Source organism: Bufo bufo, chromosome 3 (assembly GCF_905171765.1).
Source record: "Bufo bufo chromosome 3, aBufBuf1.1, whole genome shotgun sequence".
In the NCBI taxonomy this organism is placed as follows: Eukaryota; Metazoa; Chordata; class Amphibia; order Anura; family Bufonidae; genus Bufo; species Bufo bufo.
Window position 1 is genome coordinate 370,338,256 of NC_053391.1, and position 20,176 is coordinate 370,358,431.

Here is a 20,176-nt window from a genome sequence, read left to right on the forward strand (position 1 = left end):
ATTTATGGTAGTGTTGAAAGTGACTACTGTGCCCAAATGTTGCACCTCACATATTATTTTTATATATGTTTCTTTGATAGCATATATCAAAAAGAATTTGTTGGTAAAAAAAAAAATTCCCATGAAAAGCCACAGCTATGAAAACTATTTTGTAGCGTATAGTATTACATGGCAGCCATTTGGATGATTACAGCTGGCTCATAGAGTGGGCCTTGAGTGGGGGATTTCCACTCTGTGATGTCCACATGCCTATAAGAACCTATATGAGGCAACCCCTTTCATAAATGTCCCTCATTTTTATCATACAGAAGAAGAGCATATGTGCGCCTGGTCAGACTTGGGCTAAATTTTGTGCCTTTTTTGGAGTGTTCTCTAATATGAGAGGCATTTATCCTTAGCTATGCAACATTTTAGGAAGGCACAGACCATAAGCACTGTCATGTATATTTGGAGGAGTTGTCAGCTAATCGCAACCTTGTGGGCTGCTATCAACTGGTTGTATAAACAGGTATGCTCCACACAACTTTCCTGGTCCCCTTGTGATTGTTCTCCACCTTTTTTTTCTAGAGTCTTTCTCATGTTTGAAGAAGGGACTCATTAGGATTTTGTTTAGGCTGTGGATAGAAAGATGGACGGATGGACATTTGCAGAATATAATGATATACAGTCAGGTCCATAAATATTGGGACATCAACACAATTTTGAGATTTTTGGCTATATACACCACCACAATGGATTTGAAATTAAACAAACAAGATGTGCTTTACCTGCGGACTGTCAGCTTTAATTTGAGGGTATTTACATCCAAATCAGGTGAACGATGTAGGAATTACAACAGTTTGCATATGTGCCTCCCACTTGTTAAGGGACCAAAAGTGATGGGACAATTGGCTTCTCAGCTGTTCCATGGCCAGGTGTATGTTATTCCTTCATTATCCCAATTACAATGAGCAGATACAAGGTCCAGAGTTCATTTCACGTGCGCTATTTGCATTTGGAATCTGTTGCTGTAAACTCTCAAGATGAGATCCAAAGAGCTGTCAGTGAAGCAAGCCATCATTAGGCTGAATAAACACAACAAACCCATCAGAGAGATAGCAAAAACATTAGGCGAGGCCAAAACAACTGTTTGGAACATTCTTAAAAAGAAGGAACGCACCGGTGAGCTCAGCAACAACAAAAGACCTGGAAGACCACGGAAAACAACTGTGGTGGATGACAGAAGAATTATTTCCCTGGTGAAGAAAACACCCTTCACAACAGTTGGCCAAATAAAGAACACTCTCCAGGAGGTAGGTGTATGTGTGTCAAAGTCACCAATCAGGAGAAGACTTCACCAGAGTGAATACAGAGGGTTCACCACAAGATGTAAACCATTGGTGAGCCTCAAAAACAGGAAGGCCAGATTAGAGTTTGCCAAGCAACATCTAAAAAAGCCTTCACAGTTCTGGAACAACATCCTATGGACAGATGAGACCAAGATCAGCTTGTACTAGAGTGATGGGAAGAGAAGAGTATGGAGAAGGAAAGGAACTGCTCATGATCCTAAGCATACCATCTCATCAGTGAAGCATGGTGGTGGTAGTGTCATGGCATGGGCATGTATGGCTGCCAATGGAACTGGTTCTCTTGTATTTATTGATGATGTGACTGCTGAAAAAAGCAGCAGGATGAATTCTGAAGTGTTTCGGGCAATATTATCTGCTCATATTCAGCCAAATGCTTCAGAACTCATTGGACGGCGCTTCACAGTGCAGATGGACAATGACCCTAAGCATACTGCAAAAGCAACCAAAGAGTTTTTTAAGGGAAAGAAGTGGAATGTTGCAATGGCCAAGTCAATCACCTGAGCTGAATCTGATTGAGCATGCATTTTACTTGCTGAAGACAAAACTGAAGGGAAAATGCCCCAAGAAAAAGCAGGAACTGAAGACAGTTGCAGTAGAGGCCTGGCAGAGCATCACCAGGGATGAAACCCAGCGTCTGGTGATGTCTATGCGTTCCAGACTTCAGGCTGTAATTGACTGCAAGGGATTTGCAACCAAGTATTACAAAGTGAAAGTTTGATTTATGATTAGTATTCTGTCCCATTACTTTTGGTCCCTTAACAAGTGGGAGGCACATATGCAAACTGTTGTAATTCCTACACCGTTCACCTGATTTGGATGTAAATACCCTCAAATTAAAGCTGACAGTCTGCAGTTAAAGCACATCTTGTTTGTTTCATTTCAAATTCATTGTAGTGGTGTATAGAGCCAAAAATGTTAGAATTGTGTCGATGTCCCAATATTTATGGACCTGACTGTACACAGTATTTGTTTCCTATTTACATTCTATATACTGCAGAGTATAAACCTTTAAAGAACTTATGCATCCTCCACTATTGGTATATGCATTGTTTTTCTCTAGAAATAACAGAGATGGAATTATGACTTATAGAAAATTTTATTTATTTCTCAGAGTAACGTCTCTACGTCCAAGGAGACATGTCATCTTCAGATGAAGAAACCCTCAGCGAGAGATCATACCGGAGTGAGAGGTCATGTCGGAGTGAGAGATCTGGCAGCTTGTCTCCTTGTCCTGCAGGTGACACTCTCCCCTGGAATTTGCCACGTCATGAACAGAAGAAGAGGCAAAGCAAGGACTCGGTTTTGGATCCTGCGGAGAGAGCTGTGGTCAGAGTGGCAGGTGAGTACATAGCAATCATGCTGGACATCCATCTGGTTGTCTAACCAAACTTCTTGGGGGAGATTTATCAAAGCTGATTCAAAGGGAAACTGATTTGGTTACCCCTTGATCCTTTCGTTTTCCAAAGTACCTCTGAAAAATGAAAGGTAGAATCTGACTGTTTTTCTTTGCACCCTTTTTGATAAATCTCCCTCATATCTGTCCCTTAAGGACTGAAGTATTTGATTATTGCATTCAAGTCACAAATGATACCATGGTCTACAAGTCTATAATGATTATTATTGATTAATATTGATTATTATTAATGATTACATTTTGAGATTTGGCGACAAAGTCACGGGCCCATGATCTCAACGTCCCTTAAACAATGTAGAGTATGTTTGCCTAGATCAACATTGTTCCTTAGAGACTAGAGAGGACCTGTCACTTCTCCTGACATGTCTATTGTAGTAACTAGGGATGCACAAAGCTCACTTCGGCTCCTAGATCCAAAGTCACTTCACTCAAAACTTTGTTTTAATGCTGAATGGAGATTCGTCTTCTTACAGCATTAAAACGTATGGGCTCCAGCAAGGCAATTCCATTATTACCAAAGTCTTGCAGGACTTTGGAGAATAACTTTGGGATTTGACTTTTCAACTTGAAAACCATTTTAAAACTTGGTTCCGAAGTCCGCTTCGGTACCGATGTAGCAGTAGGTACCGAAGCTGACTTTGGATACCTGTTTTTAAATGGTTTTCCAGTTGATTAATCAAATGCCAAAGTTATGCCGAAGATAACTAATTTCGCCTCGGCGGAGCCCATACTTTTTTTTTTTTAAATTGTTTATTTTATTGATTTTTTTATCAATGAAAAAATAGTACAGGTACATTGTCTCATTGCACAATCGTAAGAGGCAATACAGGTACATTACTATGTTGCATAACGTCAATACCAACAAATGTACATTAGTATACAAAACATACATTTTGCATCTGAGGCCAATAAACGCACTAAGGGCTGAAACCACAAAAGGACATAAGACAATTACAATGACACGACACATGGGGGAAATTAGAGGAAGGGGGAAAAATAATAATCTAACTGGTAATCAAAGGTCTTTTATTGTAAGTGATCAAAAGCGTCATCCCATGTTTGCCAGATCTTTGTAAATCTATCGACTGAGTTAGTAATACATGCAGTTAAGTATTCCATTTTCCTAACTTCCCTTACACTATGTATAAGGTCCATTCGCGTAGGCGCGTCTGCCCTCAACCAAAACCTCGCAATTAGGCGTCTGGCCGCCGTTAACACCTGAAGGACTAGTAGGAGGAATTGTTTTTTTAATGACATTTTTGGCATATTCAATAAGTAAAAAAAAGGTGTAAAAGGAAAACGAATTGCGAGGAGTTGAAAAAAGACAGACTCCACCATTCTCCAAAAGGGCACAATCACGGAGCCCATACTTTTTAATACTGTACGGAGATGGATCTCTGTACAGCATTAAAGGGGTTCTCTGGAAATTAAGAAAATAAAAATACTTAAACATGACTTTATTATAAATATATTCCCAAATACCTTTCATTAGATATAATGGCTTGTTTTGTCTGGGGAGCAGTCATCAGGGGAAATAAAATGGCCACTGTCCTATTAGCACACACAGAACCTGTTCTAATCACACAGGAGGACAAGTTACTTCAGAACATTGAGGTAAAGAGCTGCCTCATCCCCCTTTCCTACTTGTCAGGGATTATGATCCTGAATACAGATGATAAGATCTTCAGCTGAATCTCTGTAGGAATGGAGTTCATGAGGAGACATGAAGCTCAGAGAGGACGGACAGGACAGACTGTGGTAATGGAGACCGCATACAAGTGCTGCTGTTCATTACTACATCCCCACCTCCTCTCTGTACTTCTGCATAGAGGAGGATGAAGCAGCTCTTTAGCTAAGTGTTGTAAAGTAGCTTGTCCTCCTGTGTGATTAGGACTGGTTTTGTGTGTACTAATAGTATGGCAGCCATTTTATTTCCCCTGATGATTACTCCCTAGACAAAACTAGCCAGTATAACTAATGAAAGGTAATATATTTCTAATAAATTAATATTTAAGTTGTTTCATTTTCAAAATTCCCAGAGTACCCCTTTAAAACACAGTTTTTAGCGAAGCGACTTTGGATCTAGGATCCAAAGCTCTCTTCGTTCATCCCTAGTAGTAATAACAATTCTGGAGCATCTTTTCATATGGCTCTGCCTTCTAGAAGATTATGAAGGAATTGCTAGACGTCTGCAATAAAGGTCCAGCTGGGTGTCAGGAGAGATGACAGGTCCTCCTTAGGCCCAGTGAACACAGGCATCTTTTTAGGGTTATCTGGGGATGAGGCCAATCATGCTTGGTGCTCATCCTGGTTTAGGTACATATCTGGAGGGGATAATTCTATAAATGAATATCAACAGGCGAATCCACATAACGGCATACCAAGGGCCTCTGTAAACTGGCGCTTATTATAGCTTTAATTAGATTTTTAGCTCTTATTCTGTTAACATATGAACTGTCACTACAGAATAATGCAGTCATGTTACTTGGGGTGAAGCACAAATCCTCCCACTTAATGGATAGGGTGTCGACAGTTGTCCTTGTCAGCGAACCTGGCAGTAAATTGAGTTATTGCAATTTTGTTTTGTTTCCTTGCCAAAAGGATCACATCGCACTATAAAGAACAAAAGGATTACGCAAAGTATTGGCTGGTGATGATGGGCAGATATCCTGTTTATGACTATGTCATTCATAACTTACTTGTGGTGGCATGTATGCATATAGACAGACATTTCACATAATACACTGCCGTAGTATTATAATAAACCATCATTTATATACAAAATTCCTGTAGCCTTGTGTAACTGGGCCCCCGCCCTCCTTTGAAAGACATGTATGTATTCTATGCAGTGGGAGCAGCTTAATCTAAATGGTATGTGTGGTAAGAAGTGCTCGTACTTGTAGCTTCATAGATAACACAGGCCGGGAGTCAGTGGGATGCTATTGGAAGGCTGATTTTGCATGATCTGTTTCCGTGGTAACACAAAAGCCTGAGCAGCCATTCTTCTAGTTGCCATGGTCACTGGGCTCCCCTCTCCTATTTCTTAGGAGGGGGAGGAGATTCTCGGCCTTCCCTTCCAGCCTTTGTTCTTAGTTGGCCAGTTTACTGAAGTAAACGTACTCCTGCCACTGAAACCGAAGGAGGAAGCATCACACAGCCTGGCACTGCCCTTCCTACTCGTCTGCAGTACCTATATATTAATACTACTCCACAATACTACTAGTGCAGGGCAGCTGTCAGCAGATTTGTACCTATAATACTGGCTGACCTGTTACATGTGCACTTGTCAGCTGAAGACATCTGTGTTGGTCCCATGTTCATATGTGCCCGCATTGCTGAGAAAAATGATGTTTTAATAGATGTAAATGAGCCTCTAGGAGCAACGGGGGCGTTGTCATTACACCTAGAGGCTCAGCTCTCTCTGCAACTGCCACACCCTCGCTATTTTGATTGAACATGGGACCAACACAGATGTCTTCAGCTGCCAAGTGCACAATTAACAGGTCAGCCAGTTTTATAGGTGCAAATCTGCTGACTGGTGCCCTTTAAATGTTATTTTAATATAATTCAACATGAAAAACAAGTTACTTTTGGGATTTACTTTCTGTTACAAAAATACTACAGTTGGGAGATATTCTCTGTACTTTATTATAATGGTGCCCCCTAATGTTTAATCTGTATAGTAATTTGCATGTCCACCTCTCCTACTGAGGTGGTCGCACATGCTCAGTTCCATCCTTCAACTGCCACTAGCCAAAATCACTGTTTGAAGCTGTGACAGTTGCAGAGAGAGAGAGCTGCAGCAGAAGGGGCGTTCCCCCTGACCAGTGACAGGGAGAGAGCTGTTACAATTACAATTACAGCGATGAATGGGGAGATCTCTGGTTCCATGTGAGGTACAGGGCTGGTTCTAGCTTTGTTAGAAAGAGATTGCCATGTACTATATTTTCATTGTGTTACATCAGTTATGGCATATCCCCTTTAAATGAATCTTTAAATGAAACATATTTCGTATTATCCGCACCTGATTGCTGAGCTGCCCGGGACTCATTCTATTTGGTTTTTCTTTTTTATTTCAGGATTTTTTTTACCTATATCTTGAGAATAGTTGGCTACTGCCTCATAATGGTTGTTTTGACTCCCCCTTGATCAACACTGTAAGGCCTCATGCACACGACCGTATTTTTTTGCGGTCCGCAAAACGGGGTTCCGTTTTCCCGTTATCCGTGACCGTTTTTTCGTCCGTGGGTCTTCCTTGATTTTTGGAGGATCAGCGGACATGAAAAAAAAGTCGTTTTGGTGTCCGCCTGGCCGTGCGGAGCCAAACGGATCCGTCCTGAATTACAATGCAAGTCAATGGGGACGGATCCGTTTGACGTTGACACAATATGGTGCCATTTCAAACGGATCCGTCCCCATTGACTTTCAATGTAAAGTCTGGAGTCCCTTTTATACCATCAGATCGGAGTTTTCTCCAATCCGATGGTATATTTTAACTTGAAGCGTCCCCATCACCATGGGAACGCCTCTATGTTAGAATATACTGTCGGATATGAGTGAGATCGTGAAACCTCATTTCCGACAGTATATTCTAACACAGAGGCGTTCCCATGGTGATGGGGACGCTTCTAGTTAGAATATACTACAAACTGTGTACATGACTGCCCCCTGCTGCCTAGCAGCATCCGATCTCTTACAGGGGGCAGTGATCAGCACAATTAACCCCTTAGGTGCCGCACCTGAAGGGGTTAATTGTACTATCATATCCCCCTGTAAGAGATCAGGGTTGCCAGGCAGCAGGGGGCAGACCCCCCCCTCCCCAGTTTGAATATCATTGGTGGCCAGTGCGCCCCCCCCCCCCTCCTCCCTCTATTGTAATAATTCGTTGGTGGCACAGTGTGCCCCCCCCCCATCCTCCCTCTATTGTAATAAATCGTTGGTGGCACAGTGTGCGCCCCCCATTGGCCCCCCCTCCCTCTATAGCATTAACAACATTGGTGGCTAGTGTGCGGCCTTCCATCTCCCCCCCCCCCCCCCCGATCATTGGTGGCAGCGGGTTACTAGCAATAGTACAATAGTAAAAGATTCATACTTTACCTGGGAGCTGCGAGGTTCGTGTCCGGCCGGGAGCTCCTCCTACTAGTAAGTGACAGTTCATTTAGCAATGCGCCGCACAGACCTGTCACTTACCAGTAGGTGGAGCTCCCGGCCGGACACGAACATCGCAGCAGCAGCCTGGAGCAGGTAAGTATGAATCTTCTACTATTGTACTATTGCTAAGTAACCATGGCAACCAGGACTGTAGTAGCGTCCTGGTTGCCATGGTTACCGATCGGAGCCCCAGCGATTAAACTGGGACTCCGATCGGAACTCCGCTGCCACCAATGATGGGGGGGGGGGGAGATGGGAGGCCGCACACTGGCCACCAACGTTGTTAATGCTATAGAGGGAGGGGGGGGGCAATGGGGGGCGCACACTGTGCCACCAACGATTTATTACAATAGAGGGAGGAAGGGGGGGGGGGGGGCGCACACTGTGCCACCAACGAATTATTACAATGGAGGGAGGGGGGGGGGGGCCGCACTGGCCACCAATGATATTCAAACTGGGGAGGGGGGGGAGGGTCTGCCCCCTGCTGCCTGGCAGCCCTGATCTCTTACAGGGGGATATGATAGTACAATTAACCCTTTCAGGTGCCGCACCTGAAGGGGTTAATTGTGCTGATCACGGCCCCCTGTAAGAGATCGGGTGCTGCCAGGCAGCAGGGGGCAGTCTTGTACACAGTTTGTAGTGTATTCTAACTAGAAGCGTCCCCATCACCATGGGAACGCTTCTGTGTTAGAATATACTGTCGGTTCTGAGTTTTCACGAAGTGAAAACTCAGCTTTGAAAAAGCTTTATGCAGACGGATCTTCGGATCCGTCTGTATACAAACTAAACTACGGCCACGGATCACGGACACGGATGCCAATCTTGTGTGCATCCGTGTTCTTTCACGGACCCATTGACTTGAATGGGTCCGTGAACCGTTGGCCGTGAAAAAAATAGGACAGGTCATATTTTTTTCACGGCCAGGAAACACGGATCACGGATGCGGCTGCAAAACGGTGCATTTTCGAATTTTTCCACGGACCCATTGAAAGTCAATGGGTCCGCGAAAAAAAACGGAAAACGGCACAACGGCCACGGGTGCACACAACGGTCGTGTGCATGAGGCCTAAGATAGATGGTTGAGCTACAAGTTTTATTTTCAGCCTTAGTGACTATGTTAGTTGGTTGGACATATGAAGAAGGTATTTCGGTTTTCCTACTCTATATCAATGTGTCCTTTACGCCTTGATTTTGTGACCTATCCCTGACTTTGAGCAACCATATTGATTATACATTCTGAATATCCAAGGATTGCCATATTCTCCCGCATGAGGGGTCAGCAACCTCTATTGAAGTTCTGAGAGCAACCAGCACGCTGGGACTTGTAGTTTCACAGCAACTGGAATACTGGAGGTTGTCCTACATCTACATGTCCTCGAAATATCTATACTGTTACCTACTGTTTATTTCTATCTACAAAATAAACTGATTTATTATATTGAAGGTAGGCAATGTAGACAAATCTGGTACATGTAGGCAAATGTGGGCAATTGTCAGTTTATACTGTATTTTTATGACATAAGAGCATGGTATGATGCATTTTTCTATGACGTACGTATATCCATGGTAATCATCTCTGTTGCTTCACAATTGTCTAGGATGGTAGTCATGTACTACAGCTACAGTGAATCTCAAAGACATGGATATTGACTTATGGCACCCGTGGGGGTTGTGTAGTGAAAAGGACATTGGTCTCATGGGAGGGACCTTCATTAATCTGCCAGTCCGGTTAAGAAAATGTTTGCATTAGGCTCCATGGCTTCTGTTTCTACAGGATCCATGATGAGAGATTGCATATGATAATTATGACTTGTCATGAATTAAATCTTTTCAAGAATTCAAATAAATCACATTGATTATAATTGGTCCACAAGTGGGTCCTTTTTTCCTGGATGGAATAATGCATGCTATACTATTCTATTATCAGAACATACCTTTATAGCCTATCCTTATCCTTGTGTTATCAGGGGAAGTCCAGCCAGGGACCCCGGACCATTCAGCAAATTGAAGGGTAGCCCCTTCAATGTTTATCCAGGCATAGCTCAGAGAAGTGTGATGACCTCCTGTGCTTCGTTAAGCATTAAAGGGGTTGTCCGAGTTATTTTCTATTTCTTTGTATGTTCCTAACTAATCAAATGTAAAGGCTTTACTATGCACTTACTTTATCTGCAGTGGCTGCTTCCTCAGATTTCACTGAGGGTCACATGACCTATGAAGTCAGCTTCTCTCCCTGTTCTGAAGTTTCATGCACAAGCCTGAGAGAGCAGATCTGTGTCTGTACACGAGACGTCACTGTGTTGGCCATGCCCCCCTGCACTGCCGTCTGCTCTCTCCCTGGATTCTTCGGGAAAAACTTTAACCCCTTCAGCAGCACAGACTGAGGGCTGAAGGCTTTACTGAATAGCTGCAGGCAGTGAGGAGACAAATGCTGGGCACAGGAGCTGACAGACTAGAGGAGTTCTGCAGAGCATTGCACAAGAACAGGTAGGGGGAAGATCCTGTGTGTATCAGCAGTGTCATTGTACAGCTGAGACTTGTAGTCCTACTCGTACAACATGCAGCAGACATGTCACTTTGCAGAGCAGGGGGAGGGGCAGAGATTGTTGTTATTGCAGGTAAACAAAGGCCAGAAGAGAACTAGGGAAATTATGAAATATAATTTTTTGCCTAAAAGTTGCTTAGCTTAGTTATATATTGCTTCCCATCAGATTTACAGTGCTATACAGTCAGGTCCATAAATATTGGGACATCGACACAATTCTAACATTTTTGGCTCTATACACCACCACAATGGATTTGAAATAAAACGAAGAAGATGTGCTTTAACTGCAGACTGTCAGCTTTAATTTGAGGGTATTTACATCCAAATCAAGTGAACGGTGCAGGAATTACAACCGTTTGCATATGTGCCTCCCACTTGTTAAGGAACCAAAAGTAATGGGACAAAATAATAATCATAATTCAAACTTTCACTTTTTAATACTTGGTTGCAAATCCTTTGCAGTCAATCACAGCCTGAAGTCTGGAACGCATAGACATCACCAGACGCTGGGTTTCATCCCTGGTGGTGCTCTGCCAGGCCTCTACTGTAACTGTTTTCAGTTCCTGCTTGTTCTTGGGGCATTTTCCCCTCTGTTTTGTCTTCAGCAAGTGAAATGCATGCTCAATCGGATTCAGGTCAGGTGATCGACTTGGCCATTGCATAATATTCCACTTCTTTCCCTTAAAAAACTTTTTGGTTGCTTTTGCAGTATGATTTGGGTCATTGTCCATCTGCACTGTGAAGCGCCATCCAATGAGTTCTGAAGCATTTGGCTGAATATGAGCAGATAATATTGCCCGAAACAGTTCAGAATTCATCCTGCTGCTTTTGTCAGCAGTCACATCATCAATAAATATAAGAGAACCAGTTCCATTGGCAGCCATACATGCCCATGCCATGACACTACCACCACCATGCTTCACTGATGAGGTGGTATGCTTAGGATCATGAGAAGTTCCTTTCCTTCTCCATAATCTTCTCTTCCCATCACTCTTGTACAAGTTGATATTGGTCTCATCTGTCCATAGGATGTTGTTCCAGAACTGTGAAGGCTTTTCTAGATGTCGTTTGGCAAACTCTAATCTGGCCTTCCTGTTTTTGAGGCTCACCAATGGTTTACATCTTGTGGTGAACCCTCTGTATTCACTCTGGTGAAGTCTTCTCTTGATTGTTGACTTTGACACACATACACCTACCTCCTAGAGAGTGTTCTTGATCTGGCCAACTGTTGTGAAGGGTGTTTTCTTCACCAGGGAAAGAATTCTTCGGTCATCCACCAGTTGTTTTCCGTGGTCTTCCGGGTCTTTTGGTGTTGCTGAGCTCACCGGTGCGTTCCTTCTTTTAAAGAATGTTCCAAACTGTTGTTTTGGCCACGCCTAATGTTTTTGCTATCTCTCTGATGGGTTTGTTTAGTTTTTTCAGCCTAATGATGTCTTGCTTCACTGATAGTGACAGCTCTTTGGATCTCATCTTGAGAGTTGACAGCAACAGATTCCAAATGCAAATAGCACACATGAAATTAACTCTGGACCTTCTATCTGCTCATTGTAATTGGGATAATGAGGGAATAACACACACCTGGCCATGGAACAGCTGAGAAGCCAATTGTCCCATTACTTTTGGTTCCTTAACAAGTGGAAGGCACATATGCAAACTGTTGTAATTCCTACACCCTTCACCTGATTTGGATGTAAATACCCTCAAATTAAAGCTGACAGTCTGCAGTTAAATCACATCTTGTTCGTTTCATTTCAAATCCATTGTAGTGGTGTATAGAGCCAAACATGTTAGAATTGTGTCGATGTCCCAATATTTATGGACCTGACTGTATATATTTTTATAACTCGGAAAAAACTTTTAATGGTAGTGCTGTGTTCTAAAGAGCACCTCGGCGCCTTCAAACTGCTAATTGTTGGGGGTCCGAAGAGCCTACAGCAACATACAAGAATATTATACCTTGTTAGGTAATTGGGGATAATGCAGCTGCTTAGAATAATATTTGAAGTGGCTCCATCATCAACCATCATGAAGAACTAGTTTTAAATGACTTAATGGTACCTAATTGTACTTACTGGAAGGATGTGAGCACAAACGTCAGAAACAGTCATAGTTCCACTGACCATCTCATTTCAAAAGATCAAAGTGGGCAGAAAGGATGAAGAAGATGATGGCTTGATGTAAGGGAACTAGGGTTAATGAATTGGGTTACATGACATTTCTATATGTGTGATACTAGAAAAATAAAGCACAATATTCTTTGGGTTTCCAATTTCTTGAATGTACAGATAAGTTGGCTTGACCGTCCCAATAACAACCTCCTATCAGTAAAGAATCAGTATCCTTAAATTGCATAAGAGGAATTAGGCTAAGTTAAGAACCAATTCTAACCACCATAAGAGACAATTTCTAAATCTCTCATGCTGCTGGGAGGGACAGCAACCTCCAGCACTCCAGCTGTTGTGAGACTACAACTCCCAGCATGTGCACTTATTCAGCTGTTCTTGGGACTCCCATAGAAATAAATGGAGCCTGCTGGGAATTGTAGTCTCACAACAGCTGGAGTGCTGGGCATTGCTGACCCCTGATATAGTAGTATCTGCAAGTAGTATGTGGCATAAAAACTGAGATGAAGCAAAATGAATTACTCTTCTATGTGGAGAGCAAACAGCAAGACTCGACATGTTACTACCTTTTGAGTTATGTCTTTATGTCTCCCATCAGCTTGTAAAGTTGTTAGGGGATCGGTATAGGAGCCTCCTTCATTATCTCTATAATTCTTTGCACTTACTCTTAAATTCCTCTTTTCTTCTGTAAGTCATTACACAAATCCTGTAAACACCTATATAATAGTCAGGGCACACAGATTTATGCACGGGTGTGGCTCTGTGTTTACTTCTTTACTAAACTGTTTGTTCTATTTTTTTGTTGGTTTATTCTGCTTGCATGTGCTTGGGGCATAGACCTTGCATATTGTGGTCTAGAGTCAATATGGATACAGTTTGCAACCAATAAAGAACAATTAATGTAGGGTATGGTGAAATCACTTGAACAGTTGGTAATTTGTTGAAATGCATTATTATAAGCTTAGAGAGGATAGTAATGGTAGTGAAGGATAGATTGGGGGCCTCCAGACTCTCAGAAAATGGCAGGATTGAGCATACTGGATTACAACATACCCAGTCCTTAGCAACGAAAGATAAATGCCTGTCCAATAGGTCTGGCAGCAGTTTAATCCGCTTTCCCTATTGAAATAAACAAATAAAGCAAATCTGAAGCCAATAGATGAAATTGGCCATGAGTCAAATCCCATAGAAAGCAAAAAAATAAATAAAATGTTTCTGCAAATATTATGGAACACAATAAGGTACATAAAAGCCAATGTGAACAGAGCCTTAATTAATTTCTACTAGTATAATAACAGAAAGGATCAAAGAATTTTGCCTACAGTTTAAAGAAAAATCACTAATGTCTTAAAAGACATATGAGGAAGGGTTCTCCTCATGGCATATCCCCTGTTATGGTGGCAATAGGCCACCATTGATGGGAGAATGTGTCTGGAGGAACAGAATATTGTTCATTCATTATCAAAAATATTATTACAATATCCTTTATGCTGCTCGTTTCTTACAAACTATGACCACGGTTCACCTCACTTTGCATTGTCATGTTGTTAGAGGAATAGGATATTCAGTATTAAACAATTAGTAAATCTAATTATTTTGCATAGCCTTCACTAAAAACATAGGGCCATGATACAGCAGTTCTTTTTGGGGCCCCCAAAAACAGGATTTGGATATAAACCCTGCTCTTCCTGTTCCTTTTTTTTCTGCCAATCACTACACTTTCTACCCATTGCCTGGCGAATCCACTTCAAAAAATGAATACTGACATACTAGGCCATCCATATCCTGTTCCCCTGCATACATCTCTGACCTAATCTCATGAAACCTCCCCACGCATAATCTCCCCAAGACTTCCTTTTTTGCTTTACTCTTGTCCACTCATCACACAACGGTCTACAAGATTTCTCCTGTCCATCCTCTCAACTTTTCACACTCTGTCTCACCTTTAAAACCTTCAAAAGCAACCCGAAAACCTAACTCTTCAGAAAATCCTACCTAAATCCCTTCTTTCTGTATAGAACTAACGGTACCTTGGAATTAAAGGGGTAGTCTGAGATTCTGATATTGATGGCCTATCCTCAGAACAGGTCATCAGTATCAGATTGGCGGGGCTCCAACATCTGGCATCCCTGCCAATCAGCTGTTTGAAGAGGCTGTGGTACTCACCGAAGAGCCACAGCCTCTGTTTAGGCCAGTTACATCATAAACGGAAAATGCAAATGTGATCGCACACTACATCCAGCACTCTGCCCTCCATGCTGGATGAGACATTGGTTTATATTTTGGCCAAAGCATAGTAAGCCACTCACCGCGTCAAGGTCGTCTCATGAGTGGTCCCTAACTCTTGTTCCTACCTGTTCATGGGCCATGACAGCCACATAAAATCCAGGGAATGCAGGTCAGCATGCAAGCCAAGGACACTTTGCTTGTAACCCCGTCCGGTGCCATTACAGCTTTCATCGGATCCAGGGATGCAAGTACCAACATGCATGCTGAACCCACCATATACTTCTCCTGGAGCCAGATGGCTAATGGTAGGTTCTATACAAGCAGACTCAGTTTTATACTGACTTTAAAACCAGCCTCAAGGACATCATGTTCATCCGTCACATGACGTAGATGCAGCTCAGTCCAATTCAAGTGAATGGGGCTGAGCTGCAATACCAAGCACGGCCACTATCCAGTGGACCACGGCCTCCTCAAACAGCTGATCGGCCTATCAGGAGAGGTCATCAATATCAGAATGTTGGAAAACTCAAATAGTGCTTTACAATAAATAATAGTAAGGCTACTTTCACACTAGCGTTCGGGGCTCCGCTTGTGAGTTCCGTTTGAAGGGGCTCACAAGCGGCCCCGAACGGATCCGTCCAGCCCTAATGCATTCTGAGTGGATGCGGATCCACTCAGAATGCATCAGTTTGGCACCGTTTGTCCTCCGCTCCGCTCAGCTTGCAGCGTTCGGGGTGCCCGCCTGGCCGTGCGGAGGCAAACGGATCCGTCCAGACTTACAATGTAATAGGCTACTTTCACACTAGCGTTCGGGTGTCCGCTTGTGCGCACCGTTTGAAGGGGCTCACGAGCGGCCCCGAACGCATCCGTCTGGCCCCAATGCATTCTCAGTGGGGGAGGATCCACTGAGAATGCATCCGCCTGCCAGCGTTCAGCCTCCGCTCCGCTCAGGGTGTCCGCCTGGCCGTGCGGAGGCGAGCGGATCCGTCCACACTTACAATGTAAGTCAATGGGGGCGGATCCGCTTGAAGATGACACCATATGGCTCAATCTTCAAGCGGATCCGTTCCCCATTGACTTACAATGTAAAGTCTGAACGGATCCGCTCAGACAACTTTCACACTTAGAAAATTTTCTAAGTTTTAATGCAGACGCATCCGTTCTGAACGGATGCGAACGTCTGCATTATCGGAGCGGATCCGTCTGATGAAACATCAGACGGATCCGCTCCGAACGCAAGTGTGAAAGTAGCCTAAGTCAATGGGGACAGATCCGTTTGAAGTTGACACAATATGGCTCAATTTTCAAACGGATCCGTCCCCCATTGACTTTCAATGTAAAGTCAAAACGGATCTGTTTGCATTATCATGAACAAAATAAAATAATTTTTTTTTTTTTTTTTTTTGTTTTGTTCATGGTAATGCAAACGGATCCGTTCTGAACGGATCTAAGCGTTTGCATTATAGGTGCGGATCCGTCTGTGCAGATACCAGACGGATCCGCACCTAACGCAGGTGTGAAAGTAGCCTAACAGAGCCATGGGAGATGAACCATGCCTCCTTATTTGGCCACTCCTACTTTCCGATGCAGCCACCATGTCTTTCTAGCAGCTTTGATGTCACACACCAGACAGTGTCACCGACATTGGCCATTATGATGTCAACAGCCCTGTGACGTCATCCCATGCGTTGCAGATCTGCCAGCCTTGATGTCATCAATGTATCAAAGTATCAAAATCTAGCTTAGAGTTAAGCGAAAATAATTTGTTCCCACCAGGAATATCATTGAGATTGTTGCATCTAGTTGAAAGGAAAACCAAAAAACAAATAAATATACAAATCATTGAAGTCCATACTCTAGTTTAGTGTGTCAGATGTGCTACCTCATATTTCCTATTTACCCCTGTGGCTTTCAGGGATTGCAGGTTCTGAATCTAGAAAGGCTCTCTGCGCAACATTTTTTTTTTATCTCACCACTTCTCCTGGGCAGTGTCACTTGCTCCATTACTTTGAATTTGATCTGGACAATGAGATGTCATATCTTTTGGTAAAAGCCAATTCTTACACCAAATCATCGACTTATGCTCGGTAATGTAGTCTCTTATATGTTGGATTTCCTCAACTTACAAGAGAGCACACAGATTCTTCACTAGGTGGATCACATTCCAAGGTCCACGTGTAGAATATCTTCTGATCCTCTGTGTCTGGTCCGTGTAGGGATGAGATAAGCGATCTCCCCTAATCACACTGCTACTTTGTGAACAGTGCAGGCAAAGGAAAGTCCGACTTTGCTGAAAGAAATGTCTGATGGGCATTTCACTTTCCAGGTCTGCCCATACCAGTTTGTCTCTTATAGATGGAGCTTTTTTTTTTTATAGATAAGCGGGGGACTCTGGAATTCTCACACCTGGGTCTGCTTCATTAAAGGGCATCTGTCAGCAGATTTATACCTATGAAACTGGCTGACCTGTTGCATGTGCCCTTGGCAGCTGAAAGCATCTGGGTTGCTCCCTTGTTCATATATGTCTACATCGCTGAGAAAAAAGAAGTTTTAATATATGTATATGGGAAGTTACCATTACTCCTAGTGGCTCAGCTCTCTCTGCTCTTTGAGTGACAGGACCAGGCAGTGAACATGTTATCATACCTGGCCCTTACTTCTAAAGTGCAGAGGGTACAGCAGTTGCTGAGATTTTTGGTGCAATGTCAATGCCCCTGTTGCTCCTAGAGACTAATTTGCATTTATAAAATATTTTTCTCAGCAATGCGGGCACATATGAACATGGGAACAACACAGATGTCTTCAGCTGCCAAGTGCCCATGTAACAGGTCAGCCAGTTTCATAGGTACAAATCTGATGAGAGATGCCCTTTAAGGATATGCCAATGTACTCTATGGCTCAATAGACAAAAATTGTGCATAAAAGGAATACATTGTCTATCCCTGTACCTGTTTGGACAGATTGTCTCGTCAGGCTCTTTCGGCACATGTTCAGGATAACCTCTCTATTTTCCATCAAATCCCGCTTTGTTCACATAACTTAGTCAGTTACAATGCAATGTACACTCTGAAATTGAGATTTAGGGATAGATTTCTTGATAGCATATGAATAACCCCCTATCACAGTGTAAGAGACTATTTCTATCTGTAGGTTTCCTATAAATATCAGTTTGTAAGTTTTCAATCTGGCCCTTGATCACAAAACTCTAAAAACTGACTTGTATCTAGTTGTGTGTCACTAAGTTTGGTAAACTTTTTGATATGTCATAGTGACATATTAAAGGTTTTGACTGGTGGATGTCTGAGCTCTGAGACCCCAACCGATCACTAGAACGAGGAGAGAGATTCGCTCACATAACACGCTCCCTCTTCTCTCTGTAGGAGATAGAATCAAGACTGGCCCTTAGTGTAACGGTCGCGTACACACACACACAGGGGGGAGGGAAGTGACCACTGCGCTCCACCCTTACCCCTGGCCCTGCCTACTTGCCTCGCGAGTCCTAATGACAGGGGACAACTGGACGGCAATCCCTAACTTGGAGTAAGTGCAGGGATGACAGACAGACAAACAACAGGACGTGAACGGACCGAGTCAATACCAGGAAAGCTACAAAGTACAAAGGATTAAGCAAAGAATGGTCAGGAGAAGCCGGGGTCAAATACCAGGAGAGCAGAGAAGTACAAGAGGAGTCCTAAGAGAGTAGTCAGGTGGGAGCCGAGGTCACAATACCAGGACGGATGCGCAGTACAGGAGGATCAGGCAAAAGGATGGTCAAGGAACAGGATCAGGTAAGTATTCAGCAGTCCAACAAATAGCCAGGAACCTAGAAATTAACAGGCAACCTGTAGCCAGCAGGCTGCCTGTATTTATAGTGGGGAGTGAGGGTCATGTGACGTGGCCAGCGTCACATGACCGACAGACCAACCAGTCGAGCACCGAGTGATCAGCTCGGCGCTCAAGGCAGACTTAGGAGCAGGGAGCCACCCAGCTAGTAAAGCCGCCCTGGGAATGAGGTCAAACACAGATCCTCATTCCCAAAGCTAAGCAACAGGTCTGCGGGCGATGGGGGACCGAGTGCACCTTCGGAACCCCGTGACAGTACCCCCCCTTTTACGAGGGGCCACCGGACCCAAGACTTCAGGCGATGGCTTTTCAGGGTGTTCTAAATGAAATTTACGAACAAGTCTAGGAGCATGAACCTCCCTGGCAGGTACCCAAGATCTCTCTTCAGGTCCATACCCCTTCCAGTGAATCAGGTACTGCAAGGAATTACGCACCTTCCGGACATCCACTATTTTAGACACCACATACTCGACAGCATCATTAACAAGAACCGGCGGAGGTGAGGCTTTTGATGGTACTAACGGTTCAAAATATTTTTTAAGCAGAGATTTATGGAACAAATTATGAATGTGGAATGACTCGGGCAGCTCCAACCTAAAAGATACCGGGTTAATCACTTCTGTGATCTTATATGGTCCAATAAAACGAGGAGCAAATTTTTTAGAAGTTACCTTGAGAGATAGATTCTTGGAGAACAACCATACTTTATCCCCAACCTGAAAGTTTACCCCCCTTGAACGTCTCCTATCGGCCTTGAGTTTCTGAGAACATTGAGCCTTTTCTAGGTTCGATTGAACCCGGGCCCAAACTGTGCACAGTTCGGAGGAGAGTTTATCCGCTTCAGGGTTAGAGGAGGAGACGGACGACCCAGAATGAAAACGGGGATGAAAACCATGGTTACAAAAGAAAGGGGAGACCCCAGCGGAAGAATTGACACGGTTATTCAAAGCAAATTCAGCCAATGGAAGAAATTTCACCCATAATTGCTGGTCATCAGCAACATACGACCTCAAGAATTGTTCGACAGACTGATTAAGGCGTTCAGTCTGCCCATTACTCTCAGGGTGGTAGGCAGAGGAAAAAGACAATGAAATTTTACATTTTTGACAGAAGGCCCTCCAGAATTTGGACACAAACTGCACACCCCTGTCAGAAACAATATTTTCCGGGATACCATGCAATCGAACAATTTCTTTCACAAAAATAGACGCCAGGGTTTTGGCATTCGGGAGTTTAGATAGGGGAATGAAATGGACCATCTTGCTAAACCTATCCACCACGACCCACACTACAGTCTTACCCTCCGCCGGCGGTAGGTCAGTTATAAAGTCCATCGAGATATGGGACCAGGGTCTACTGGGAATGGGTAGGGGGTCGTAGGTTACCAGCAGGGCGAGTCCTAGGTGTCTTGGACCTGGCACAAACCTCACAGGCTGACACATAGGACTTGACATCCCTAGTTAGAGTGGGCCACCAATAAGATCTAGAAACCAGATCCTTAGTGCCCTCAACACCCGGATGTCCA

At 43.5% G+C, this 20,176-nt stretch overlaps 1 protein-coding gene across 18 annotated transcripts in view; it reads left to right on the forward strand.

The window, feature by feature from the left end:
• The first annotated feature begins 2,465 nt into the window (after positions 1-2,465).
• The window catches only part of MACF1 (microtubule actin crosslinking factor 1), a 284,153-nt gene continuing 266,442 nt past the window's right edge, over positions 2,466-20,176 (forward strand). For 13 of the 18 annotated variants that reach the window (XM_040424612.1, XM_040424605.1, XM_040424603.1 and 10 more), the window contains exon 1: positions 2,487-2,688. In XM_040424612.1, coding sequence (XP_040280546.1) covers positions 2,487-2,688 — 202 coding nt within the window. Of the gene's footprint in view, positions 2,689-20,176 lie in introns of all 18 variants that reach the window. The other 5 variants (XM_040424601.1, XM_040424619.1, XM_040424622.1 and 2 more) reach the window with 1 other exon arrangement.